Source organism: Canis lupus, chromosome 29 (genome assembly GCF_011100685.1).
Source record: "Canis lupus familiaris isolate Mischka breed German Shepherd chromosome 29, alternate assembly UU_Cfam_GSD_1.0, whole genome shotgun sequence".
In the NCBI taxonomy this organism is placed as follows: Eukaryota; Metazoa; Chordata; class Mammalia; order Carnivora; family Canidae; genus Canis; species Canis lupus.
In genome coordinates, this window is record NC_049250.1 from 35,927,244 (window position 1) to 35,940,334 (window position 13,091).

The following is a 13,091-nucleotide window of genomic DNA, read 5'->3' on the forward strand; positions in this document are numbered from 1 at the left end:
CCTCTAGAAATTGTTCCCACTCTTTATATGATCACAATCCAGGTCTCGTGTTAGATAAGATGTGGTGTCTGTTTCGCCTGGGCCTTGAGTTCTGTGGGGCAAGTGCTGGGCAAAGGTGGGTACATGTACGTAGTCAAGTTTGAAGGGTGGTGATTGGTTAGAAAGGGTGATCGTATTTTAGAATCAGCTATGAAAATCTATGGGTAACTAACCCTGATGGACCCGTTACGTATTCTACAGCAAATTCATCTGGCCATCTTGGAAGCTGCTCCTCAAGAGTTCAGTGTATCCCAGTTGTGTGCTATTTGAAGATCAAAGGAATGAAGAGGGGGTTCCCTTTTCTATTCTTAGCAACAATTTTCATAACCTGAAACTCTTCAGTAAATTAGTAGGGAATTCTGTGGTCAAAGAGGCCGTAAGGACCAGTTAAATCCTTTGGCATTATTGCATCAGGTTCTTTCCCCTACCTGTTACCTAAGATCTTAGCATTCACAGTATTTATGCAATCTGAGCAGTGGACTGAGCTATGCAGTTGACTCACAGGGTGTCCATTTACTCACTTATAAAGTGGGAATAATAATTGTATGTACTTTGGCTCCGGTGTGGAAAATGTTTGCATTGTTCAGAAAGAGAGAGAAAGGAAGGAAAGAAAAGAAAAGAAAGGGAAAAGAAAAAAAGAAGGAAGGAAGGAAAAGAAAAACAAGTTTATGTGCAGTCATGTGTTCTTATTTTAGTGACTTCTGCCCAATGAGTGGGCCTTCCCCTACCATCTCCTGACTCTTTCTGTGTAGATGAGTCTGATCAGTTGTTCAAACACCCTGTGACTGAAATTTTGATTTGGGTAATTTTGGTGATATGCCTCTAAAAAGCTGTGTCTTACATTTTTTTTTTTTTTTTTTTTTAGAAATATAAAAACCTGTCTTAGACCTATTTATTTTTGGCTTTTTCTGTTTTGCCTCTCACTCAGTCTTCCCGAAATCTGACTTCAAGAACTTCCCTTGATCCTTTCCTTCCTCCCATCAAGCAGTGGAATGGAAAGAACACAGGCTTTGAGTCCCACAACTGCAATTCAAACCTGATTGCAACCCTGCCATTTAATGTTGGCCTTATAGAGAAGGCCTTTCTAACTAACGTATCTGAGCCTCAGTGCCCTCATTTCAAGGGGTGATAAGGTAACCAGCTTTAGAAGGTTGGTGTTTGGGTGCTAGTGCATATAAAGTGGCTGACGCATAATAGGATCACAATAGAAGGAAGAATGCCTGATACTCTTAATGTGAGAAAGAACAGGTATATAAGTATCACTGAGACTTCGCCAGCATGCTCTCTCTATAGTGTTTTTTTTTTTCCAGTATACCTAGAAATTTTCAAATCCGTTCTCTGTCTCCAGTATGCTGAACAGTAAGATGTAGCTCTTGTTGACTTCCATCTTTTGAGGCAATCACAGAACTCCTTAAATTTAGAGAAGATGAGTTTAATCAAGACAGGTCTCATAAACATATCACTGGTTGCCTCACAGTTGGGGTGTTAAGTGGCTGAAGAAAGGGAGAAGGAAAAAGCTTTTTACTTTAGGACCTCTTGTAACTCTTGAATTTTCAAACGTATAAATATATTATCTATTCAGAGCGTACCCGACTTAAGATTTTTCGCTTTATTTTGCTTTTCGTTTGCTTTTAAAGCAAGCCTCCTGGTCTGGTGTGGAGTGTCTGTTGTTTTCTTATTTCAACAGCCATTCATCCAGAGCTTGAGTGGTTTAAGCACCAACTAATCATCATCGCTTACCCAATAACCTTCTCCTGGAGATGTTTCTATTCTGTTACTGCTGCTACCAACACCTCCATCCATGGTAAAAACCAGTGACATTTCCAATTCCTTTGCTTTTTTTCATTTTTATTTTTATTTTTATTATTATTATGTCTACCTTAGTCACCACACCCTGGGCATTCTGTTGAGCTAGTGTTTTTCTTTCCATTTTCACTGAGACCTTTATAGTTTCAGACTCTCATTCCTTCACATCTCAATTAGTATTGTGACATCCTAACACCGAACTTGCACACTCTGCCCGCTTCTGCTGACCCTACGTCCTTCGGCGAAGCTAATCATCCTAAACGTTTGTCCTGCTCATGTCATTACCCTGCTCAAAAACCTGCAATCACAATTTGCTGACTATCAAATAAAGTGTAAACAGCCTCACCTGGCTTTAGGGCTCTGCGATGAGGCTCTAGCCTACTCTATTCATTTCCCTTCCTTTCATATGTTCTATGATGCATCCTGATTCATATCGAACAATTTACCATTGTTTACACAACCGTCACTGTAACTTCTTTGAATACATCTGGTACATAGTTATTGGATATCTGTGGGTGCCAGGCCCTGTTTCAGGTCCTGGAGACACATGAACAAAAAAGAAAGGCAGAGTCCTCCCTTCTTGGAGGCCACATCCATCTTGGCTGCCCTTTTACCAATGTTTGATATTCTAAAGACTGTCAACTCCCCTAGCCCAAGGTTTACGCTTTTTCTGAGTTCCCCATAGTTCTCTGTTTATTCATTTGCTTGCTTGCTTGCTTGCTTGTTTTTTTGTTTGTTTGTTTGTTTTTACTTTATTGCGGGATAATTGACAGATGTAATCATGTATGTTAGAAGTGGACAACATGATGATTTGATATACACTGTGGCATGATTACCAAGATCATGACAATTAACACATCCAAGGAAGACCTACAAATGGCCAGTAGGTATATATGAAAAGGTGTTCGGCATCACTAATTATCAGGGAAATGCAAATCAAAACCGCAATAGGTATTTTTCTTAAAAGGTTTCTTGGCAGCTTGAAGACACAGACTGTTTATATTCTCCATAATGTTGAGCATAGTTCTGTATTCATAATAAATGTTCAATATTTATTTGTTTTATGAATGAATGAGCAAATGAACCTGGGATCCAGAGTTACCCCAGGGATCTGTTATAAGCACTTACCGTTCTAAGTGTGCTTTTCCTGAGTTCCCCTGTATAATTTCTAAGCATTTTTGACCCTTATGCAACTATTATCATATAGTCATTTAAATCTACAACATTTAAATGTATTATTTAAATATTTTAGAAAAAATGTATGTGGTATGCAGCCATGAAATTCAATATAATACTCTAATCAAATACAATATTCTAGTACAACATAAGCTTTAATTCAAACAGCAACCATCCTAATATAGATAGACTTTATAGTTACTCAAATATTGTGTCTTTTCCCTTTCGTAGGAGAGTACAATAATGATAACCTGTGTATAGCACCTTTTTCTGTCTTTGGCTCAGAGAAGTTAGTATGGTCTCTAAACAGACCTGTGGAATGTATAGGACAAGAATCACCCCTACTTTAAATACAAAGAAACAAAGGGACAGAGAAGTTACATAATTTACAGGAGGTCAATTAGTAAGGAAAAAAATCTAGTCTTAATGTTATTGGTATGATTATTGTGTATTTTTCATTACTTTGGAATAATTATACATTTTCTTTCTTTAGTGAAAGAAATGATGTTTTAAGAGAAGCTGAAATTTTACACAAAGCTAGATTTAGTTACATTCTTCCAATTTTGGGAATTTGCAATGAGCCTGAATTTTTGGGAATAGTTACGGAATACATGCCAAATGGATCATTAAATGAACTCCTACACAGGGTAAGTATTGTGCATTTCCAGAAGCTATGATTCTATTTTTGTAGCTATCTAGTGTTTTGGTTTTACAGATGACCAAATTGTTTGGAGAGATATAGATGAGTCAAAATAAGAATAATGGAAAACAATGACAGTGGTAAAGTTACACAGTTTATGGCTTCTTTTGTGTTGTTAAAAATACCATAGAGTCAGGCCTCACATTCTGCAAGACTGAAGCTATTTTGCTTAAATAGCTTAAACTTCTTCCTAAAGTTTAAACTGAATTCCAGTAACCACATGTATAGTTACAGAGGTAGGAGAGGAAGAGAGAAAAGATAAACTCTGCACACGATATAATCATCTGTTAGTTAAGCCAGGTTTTATGTTAAAAATAATTTAGGATTCAAATTAAATGTTAATAATACCATCCCATAAAGTTCTGATCAGGCCAAGTAAATCTGACTCTGACTACCAAATACATCGGTACTCAATGGCATGAGCCATTTACCTTCTTGTCAAGGTACCAGTTACTCTGGCTTTGATTGCGAATCCCGTCAGTAAGCTAACTGGAGGGGTGGGGCCTCATTCTTACCAGTAAGAAAATTTGTAGATCCTTATTCTCAAACTATGTATTTGTTTGATCTTATTAATATTACCTGCAGCCTGCAGTTTAAGAAATCATTTTTTAAATTTACTTGGTCTATTTTGTGTGGGTTTAGATAAAACTTGGTATCATAATCCGTAAAATCCTATTAGTAGATGCTCCTAAATTCTGATACTTCACAATGTTCTGTAAGCAAACAAGGGAGAGTGGGCACCACTGTCAGCCACTCATGGAATGACTTCCTCTTTATTTCTGAGTACATCACTTCCTATTAATGACGAGACCATTTGAGACGAGCACTATTGTCCATGTATAAGATTTGTATAACTATCACAGCAACCAAGATACAAATATCACTTAGCACAATTTCCTTTTTTTAAAAAAATGAATATAAGCATAAATTCGCATATTTTCTTCCCATACCCCAATACCCATTAGATACTCTGATATCCAAAATTGGAGCCCACTAGAAACTATAGAGCCTGCTTCAGGGGACTACCAACTCCCAGAAGGAATCATAGCATATAGAGTGAGCGTTCTACTACTGTCTCTATGATCAAAAGCCTCCCTGTGATACTGTACTGCACAGAGGCTCGTTACTCCTTTGAACTACATAATTTTCAGAAGAAAATTACCTTTGTACAAACTAAAAGATTCAGTTACTCACTGCGATGGAGGTCTGTGTATAGCAGAGGAAGTAATGTATTACGTTTCTTTTGGTTTCCTGTGTTGTATTATTAAAGTGGGATGTATCTCGAAGTCCTCTCCCCAACCCTAAGAAGAGTGCTGGAAAAAAAAAAAAAAAAATCAAAATACAAATGTAAACACCAGGTTAATCAGTAAACCATAAGCTTACCCATTCACAGAAAAGATTCTCAAGAACAGATTCGAGCTTTCAGTAAAAGCATACTTTTTCATGTCATTTAGAATATAGCCAATAGCTTGGTGCCTAATAGTTTAATGTCACATCTCCTCAAATTATCTAATTTTTCTGAGTATGTTCATTCTTCTGGGAAGATACATAACTTTTATGTTCAGAAGTTCAGGTGAACATCACGTGTAAGTACCGGGAAATACAAATCATTATATTTTAAATATCTCTGTATTACATACACTTAGAAATAAAGGTAGTCTTTTGTCTCGTTCACAAAAGCAAAACTCCCGAAGGCTAAGTGTTCAAGCTAGGATACAAAAATTATATGATAAGAAGTAGGAGATATTCATGTTTAGTAAATATAATATGGTCATAATTTTAATTGATTTGATTTAATCATTGGACTGTTATAACTAAAGTATGATATCAATGGGAAAAGTAACACAAATTTTGCATTAATGGTTTGGTATATACTAGAAACAAACTTTGTGTATGTTTGTGTATGTACATATAGGTTACTTGATAAAAACCATAGAATGAGAGATAGGTGTGAGTATAGGTATATGTGGGGAAAAAAAATTGAAAACTGTGTTAAATAAAAAAAGAAGAGCCAATAGCATGTGATTATATAGCCAACACAAACTAAAAGGAAATATCAGTACTATAAAGTCATCATTATTTTTTCTAAAAGATAACATGGATGTTAAATAATGTCAAATTGATACCATGATACTATGTAATAAAAATAAACCTGTCTTGATCTCTGTTTATACTGTATTTCCACGTGGAATATTTGATTTTCTAAATTGAAATGTAATGAATATGGTCACTTATTTTTAGTTTTGTTTATTTTCATGTATATGAAGAAAACAGAATATCCTGATGTTGCTTGGCCACTGAGATTTCGTATCCTGCATGAAATTGCACTAGGGGTAAACTATCTGCACAATATGAATCCTCCTCTACTTCATCATGACTTGAAGACTCAAAATATCTTATTGGATAATGAATTCCATGTTAAGGTAATTACTTAAAAAAAAAAAAAAGTTTATCTGCATCCTTGAGATGAATAGTTTTAAAGACTTCTTAGAGTTTTTTTCTCTACCTAGCCAATTTAATCTCTCTCCCTTTTCCGTAGCCTGTAATTCTTTTTTTCGGTGTCCCTTCTTCCAGCTGCAGTGGTTTAGTTATTCCTAGACTCCAGAGGCACATAGAATCATGGTACAAATTACAAATTCATTTTGTCCTTCACTGAAATTATCAAGTGAACCTTTTTTTTTTTTTTAATTTTGCAATTACAGATTCACAGGAAGTTGCAGTGATAATACAGAGATCCAGTCAACCCTTCACTTAGTTTCTGCCAGTGGTTACATCACACCTAATTATAGTACCATTTCACGTCCAGAATTTTGACATTGGTACAATGCATGTATGTAGTTTCTGTGTTACTTAATCACGTGTGTGACCATCACAGCAATCAAAATACAGCACTATTCCATCACCACAAATATATCAGTCATGCTGCCCCTTTATGTTCACACTCATCTCCTCCCTTCCAATATCCCTAACCACTGACAAAACCACTAATCTGTTCTCCATCTCTATGATATTGTCATTTTGAAAATGCTGCATGAATGAAATCATACAGTATGTGATAGTTTGAGACCAGCTTTGTTTCTTAGCATAATATCTTTGAGATCCATCTAAATTGTTGGCTTATGTCAATAATGGGTTCTTTTTTATTGGTAGTATTCATGGTATGTGTATACCAAAGTTGTTTTAACTATTCGCCTACTGCAAGATATTTGTATTGTTTACAATCTTTGGAAGTTAAAACTATGAACAATCCTGTGCAACTTTTTGAGTGAACGTAAGTTTTCATTCCTCTAGATAAGTGTCCACGAACTGCAACTTGCTGGATAAGGGTTTGTTTAGTTTTTTAGAAAACTACTATTTTCTCTAGAATATTTATAGTTTAGTTTATTATTATAGTTTATTTTATTTATAGAATAATAGTTTATACATCCTACCAGCAGGGTATGATAGACCTAGGTTTTCCCATATCCTCACCAGCATTTGGTATTGTCACAGTTTTTTATTTTAGCACTGTAAATAGTAGATATATAGTGATAGCTTATCATAGTCTTAATTCCATTTTCCTTATGGCTAATGATGTTGAACATTTTCTCATTTGCTATCTATATATCCTTTTCAGTGAAATGTTTCTCCGTGTCTTAAGCCTGTTTTCTAGTTGGATCCTTTAGATTTTTACTATTGTGTTTAGAGAGTTCTTTAGATTTTTTTTAGATATGAACTCTTCATCAGATATGTAGTTCGCAAATATTTTCTCCCAGTTGGTAGTTTGTTCTTTTCATCCTTTTAAGAGGGTCTTTCACAAAGGGAAATTTTCATTTTGATGAAGTCTAATATATTCGGGTTTTTTTTCCTTTATGATACTTTTCTGCTGTCATATCTAAGTGTAGCCTTCATCAAGCCATAAATATTGAAGATTTTCTTCTATGTTATCTTCTAAAAGTTTAGAGTTTTATGTTTTACACTTAAATCTAGGATCTACTTTTTTTTTTTTTTTTTTTTTAAGGTTTTGTTTATTTACTCATGAGAGACACAGAGAGAGAAGCAGAGACATAGGCAGGGAGAGGAACAGGGTCCCTCCACAGAGTCTGATGCAGGACTCTGTGGAGGGACCCAGGACCCGGGGATCACGACCTGAGCCAAAGGCAGACAGTCAAACCACTGAGCCACCCAGGTGCCCCTAGGAACTACTTTGAATGAACTTTTGTATAAAGCATAAGATTTAGGTGCCTTAAAGGCACCAGATCCAATAGTGATTTCATAGTTTACCCTATATCTAACTGATGACAGCAAATAAAAAGTAGTTGCTAAGTAACTAATGCTAAATGTAACTCACTTTATTTTTATATTATTTTGGTATACTTCTTATAATAATATATATATTAACTGAAGATTACTGTAATATCAAAAGGCATTCAAAGAAAAAATCACAAGGAAGTTGGAACAATAGAAAAATTGGTACAAAAAATGTGAGAAAAGTTAAATAAAAAAAAAAGAAGCCTCTGCTAAAGGCACTTCCTCTTCCTAGAATAAAATGGGAGGGGAAAGGAAAAAAAGCAAACTGCCACCTCGGTATTACAAAAAAAAAGAAGAAGGAAGGAAGGAAAGAAAGAAAAGAAAGAAAGAAAGAAAAAAGAAAAGAAACTACTCTATTAATTACATCAGCAATAAAAACCACACAAATAGAAATGCCTTCATGGTCAGCAAGTCCCTGAATCCTCACTATAGTCCCTTGTCTCCCAAGGGAGTTATCCTATGACCGGGGAGTCTTAATATCCATACTTATATGATTGCAACATTTTCTTATATGATCAATCAAAACCTCTTCCCCTTGTTTCCATCCATGGGTCCTAGTTCTATTCTTTGTGATGAACTGAGTAAGTCCAATTCTACTTCCATATCACAGCCCTCTCAATGTTCAAAGACGGCTGTAATACCCCTGCCCCTCACATACGCTTGTGTTTTGCTCTTTTCTGAACATCCATAGTTCTTTGAACCAGTTTCCTTAATATGTGGATTTTAATTGCAGGTGCTATCCAGATCCTTCTGTGTTTAAATCTCCATTAAATTTTTATCCTCACAACAGAACAAAATCTCCTGATGTGACCCGATGAATGTAGAGTTAAATGGATGTGTCATTTCCCTGGTCCCTAAACACTTTGCTTAATACTTCATGATTCATTGGCTTTTTTTTTGGGGGGGGGGGGGCGGGTGGTTATCACAACATTTAAATTGGGCTCAGCATCAAGAAGCCCTGAGAAGCTCTTTTGTTCAGATAGTGTTGCTTAAGCCACATCTCCCAATCATGTACTTTGCCAGAATACTTTCTGGACATCATCTTGTTAGATATGAGTAATCACTTCAGCCTCTTAAGATCTTTTTCAGTATTATTTCTGTAGCCCAAGGGCTTCAACTTTGTCTTCCTGCTTTGTGTCCTCCTCAGATTTAATTAGCTGGTTTTTGTATCTTTAAGCCATGTTTAAATATTAACTAGTACAGAACTCAGATCAGAGCCACACAACATGGTGCTCAGAACCTCCCTCCAGGTCAATATCAATCCTTAACCAGCCCTTTTGGAGAATAATCATTAATTTTGTTTCAAATACTTCTAAGAGAGCTGTTAATAGAGCCCATATTTTTCCATTTTGTCCTTAAGAGAAGACCTTGCTTGACTACCTTCCCACATGTCCTCCTGGCTTCTCCCCCCACCTTCTTCAGAGTGACAACTCCCTGATGACCCAACCAATTCCACTGTGTCTTTGTACCTTGATTTATGTTTCTTCATATTATTTTTCACCATCTGTCATAATATTTTTATTAATGTGTTTATTGACCGTCTCCCCGAATTAGACTATAAACCCCATGAAGATTGAAATTTAGTCTATTAACCGCCACCTGCTCAGTACGTGCCATATTGAAGCATTAACTAAGTACCTGTTGAATAAACAAATGAATGAATTCCAGATCTTCTGTATATACCAGATAAGCCCGCTAACTTAATAGTCAAGCATGTTATATAAAATGACAAAGTGTTTTATAATATGCAAACCGTTTAAACATTTACTCTTTGACGGTGCTACTGCCGTCAAAACAGGAAATGAAATTGGTCATAATTTTATTCAGTAAATATTTATGGAGCAGCAGGTAGTGTGCAAGGCATTGTGCCAAGCACACGAGACCTTACGTTGATCACTGATCTGATGTGATTTGTTTTTCATGAATTCCTGCTGATACACCTTTTATTAAATTTTCTAAATTTTTAAAGCAGAGATTAAGAATAGTCTCTTATCAGTAAGTAGATTTGCAAAGCCAATATTATATTTTTCCTTTTTAAAAGTCAGAATAGCATTTACTTTTCTCATATTCTGTAGTACCTCCATTCTGTCTCACAAAGAGCGCTAATAGCACCGTAGAGGTACTTGCAAGTATTCTTGATAACCTGAAATATGTATAAAATAACCTGAGATTTGCACTTTTTAAAGCCTTTCAATGTCCTTGGACTTTACTTTCTTCATCTCAGTCTGGAAACTATATTTAATAGAGAAAACAAAAGCAAAGTAATAAATAGGGAATGATTCCTACTTTCTTCTTTTCACTGATCAGCAGGATGTCCTTGGTCTTTCTTTAATATGAATAGAATTTAGAATAGTTTGACTTTGTTTAGTTTTTATAATTTTTATTACTCTCAGTACGTACAGAACTGTGAACTTTGTAATACTATTCCTATAAATTAGCGGCATTCTTTTACATGCAATTTACGTGTCTCTACTTGTTACTTTATAAATGTCCCTTTAAAAGTCAAAGTTCATCACTGACTCATGGAAAAGTAGCAGTTACTTAATCTACCCATCTTCTTCTTTAAATGAATTGCAAAATATCTTTAAAAATATTAATGAAGTTATGGGCAGCCCAGGTGGCTCAGCGGTTTAGCGGCTGCCTTCAGCTCAGGACCTGATCCTGGAGACTCTGGATCTAGTCCCACGTCAGGCTCCCTGCATGGAGCCTGCTTCTCCCTCTGCCTGGGTCTCTGCCTCTCTCTCTTTCTGTCTCTCTCATGAAAAAATAAATAAAATCTTTAAAAAAATAAATAAATAAAAATACTTAATGAAATTAAATGGAAATTGACACCTTGCTATCATTTTCTGAAGTAAGTTTTCTCACTGGAATGTTGACCAGAAACGTTATCTGAAAGAAAAATATTTACTCCTGATTAAGGTCAACTGATACTTTTCTGCTTTAAAAAGAATACATTGTTTGATTATCTGCCAAGTGTCCATTAGTGTACCTTAGATACAAATGAACCAGTGATAGACTTCTTTGAAATGAAAATATTTATATATGCCATATTTGGTTTCTCTGCTCTTCTGTTGGTCCTAAGTGGAAACCAGAATACTTCAGAGTTATTCTTCATAACTTCTTACTGATAATAACTTTATAGTGTTGTAGATGTGGATAGTGTATGTAAATAAAAATAGCTATTCTAATAGGGTGCTAGGATTGTGGATGATTTTTATGAGTAGTGTGTTTTAATTTCCTCTAATCTTTAAAATCATCTTTTTATTTAAAAAGAAAGCCTTTAGCTTCAAAATGCATGTTAAGATCTTGTGTAGGTAGAATGGGTAAGTTCTTATTCTCTGTCGTCATGGCTGAAGGATAAATTTATCAAGACCTTAAGAAATCTTAGAACTCTTATTCCTTCCCTCACATTATTCATTTTTTTCCTTCTGTTTGAAGATCCAAATTTAATGAGTCATGCCTTTCATAATAATAATATTCATAATGATATTTGTAATAAAGGGGAAAAGTGGAGTTCTACATGAAAGCCAAACTAAATCAGCTCATAGAGAGAGAATTCTGATTAAGGTTTTTAGGTCAGGTTTGAAAACAAAGATGAAAATCTTGGGTGAAGGAGCACATAAGGAAGCAAGCTCAGGAATACAGTTTCCACAACGCTGTGTTCAAGCCGACATTTAGCCCAGGAATTTGCAAATTATGGTTCAGGTATAAGGTGAGACCACATCTCAGATTTTTTTTTTTAGCATTTTTTCACTTGCGGCATAAAAATAAACTCTACTTATCATAGTAATGCATATTATTCTAGCAACTGTAGTGCTGATTTTGATTTTAGAGGGTAGGTGGGAAGAACAGATTAAATTGAGTAAGAGCAACCTATATACAAAACATTAATAATGTTAACACATGAGGATCACTTATTATGTGATACTACTATTCTGAGTGCTTTGCTTAGAACAAGTTGTTTAATTTTCTCACTACAACCCTGCAGTGTAGATGGTGTTATCATCCCCAGTTTGCAGATGGATAACCTGAAGCACAGAAAAATTTAAAAACTTGCTCAAGTTGCGCACAGTTAATTAAGCGGTAGAATTGGAATATAAATGTAAATAATCTAGGTTCTAGAACTCATGTTCTTAGCCACATGGTATATTGCTTTTCAGAATCAATCCAGCTCTTCATGTATGTATTGGCACCGTGTTTTCTCTTGGTCTTTCCTATTTTTTTCCTTAGACTTCCCTTTTATTTTAATAATATATGAAAAAATTCATATAGTCTATCTCTTCTCTTTGGCGTGGGGCCATAATATTTTTTTATTATCAAAATCATCTAAACACTAAGCAAATTTTCTTCTACTAAAACTAGCAGAAAAATATAAGGGCCAAATAATTGAAACACAAACGGTATGCCGGATAGAGTTCATTTCCCTCTGTTTACCCTAACTTGTGCAACGTGAAGGTCTAAGTAATTTAAATTTAATGTTTTTAAGGATTTACTATACCCTTTTGTCTTTTAAACACTGTTTCTGTTCTCATATTCTGTCTTCGATTAAAAAAAAAAAAAAACAAGGAACCTATTTAAAAGGTTAGAGAGTTATAAGATGTTGTGTGACATCTGCACAAAATTTATAAGTGAAGCAAAACTATAGAGGATATATCAAAAGTATAAAATGTCACCAATAATTCCTTAAGCAATCCTTGCCATAGACATAAATATGCTTTATATGATTCTTTTAGGGGCAAACATAAATCATGTAATAATGACCTCTGCTATATTAGAATTTTACTTACCTCAGAATTTAAGGTTACTATTTTCAGGACATCGTAAATAAGAACATATAAACCTGAGTTGCAAACAATGCCCAGGGGCACTCATATTAGATACCAGTAGTTTAGCAGCTCTGTGAAGTGTAGCAGCATATGCCGCAAAACTACTTGTCTTAAAAAGTAGTATTTGGTATATATGCTCATTCAGAATTTAAGACAAAAAATATTGCTGTTTTTTTAAAACTCAGCCTCCATTTTAAAATTTGTGATATTATGCTGAACTTCAGGTCAGTATGTATTACTTCTAGAGTTACTTG

At 35.0% G+C, this 13,091-nt stretch overlaps 1 protein-coding gene across 2 annotated transcripts in view; it reads left to right on the forward strand.

Moving 5' to 3' along the window:
* The window catches only part of RIPK2 (receptor interacting serine/threonine kinase 2), a 29,102-nt gene that overhangs the window by 1,109 nt on the left and 14,902 nt on the right, over positions 1 to 13,091 (forward strand). The window contains exons 2-4 of one of the 2 annotated variants that reach the window (XM_038579703.1): positions 1,727 to 1,843; positions 3,515 to 3,668; positions 5,989 to 6,144. In XM_038579703.1, the coding sequence (XP_038435631.1) occupies positions 1,800 to 1,843; positions 3,515 to 3,668; positions 5,989 to 6,144 (354 nt within the window). In that variant the 5' untranslated portion in view covers positions 1,727 to 1,799. The remainder of the gene's footprint in view (positions 1 to 1,726; positions 1,844 to 3,514; positions 3,669 to 5,988; positions 6,145 to 13,091) is intronic. The other variant, XM_038579702.1, reaches the window with a different exon arrangement.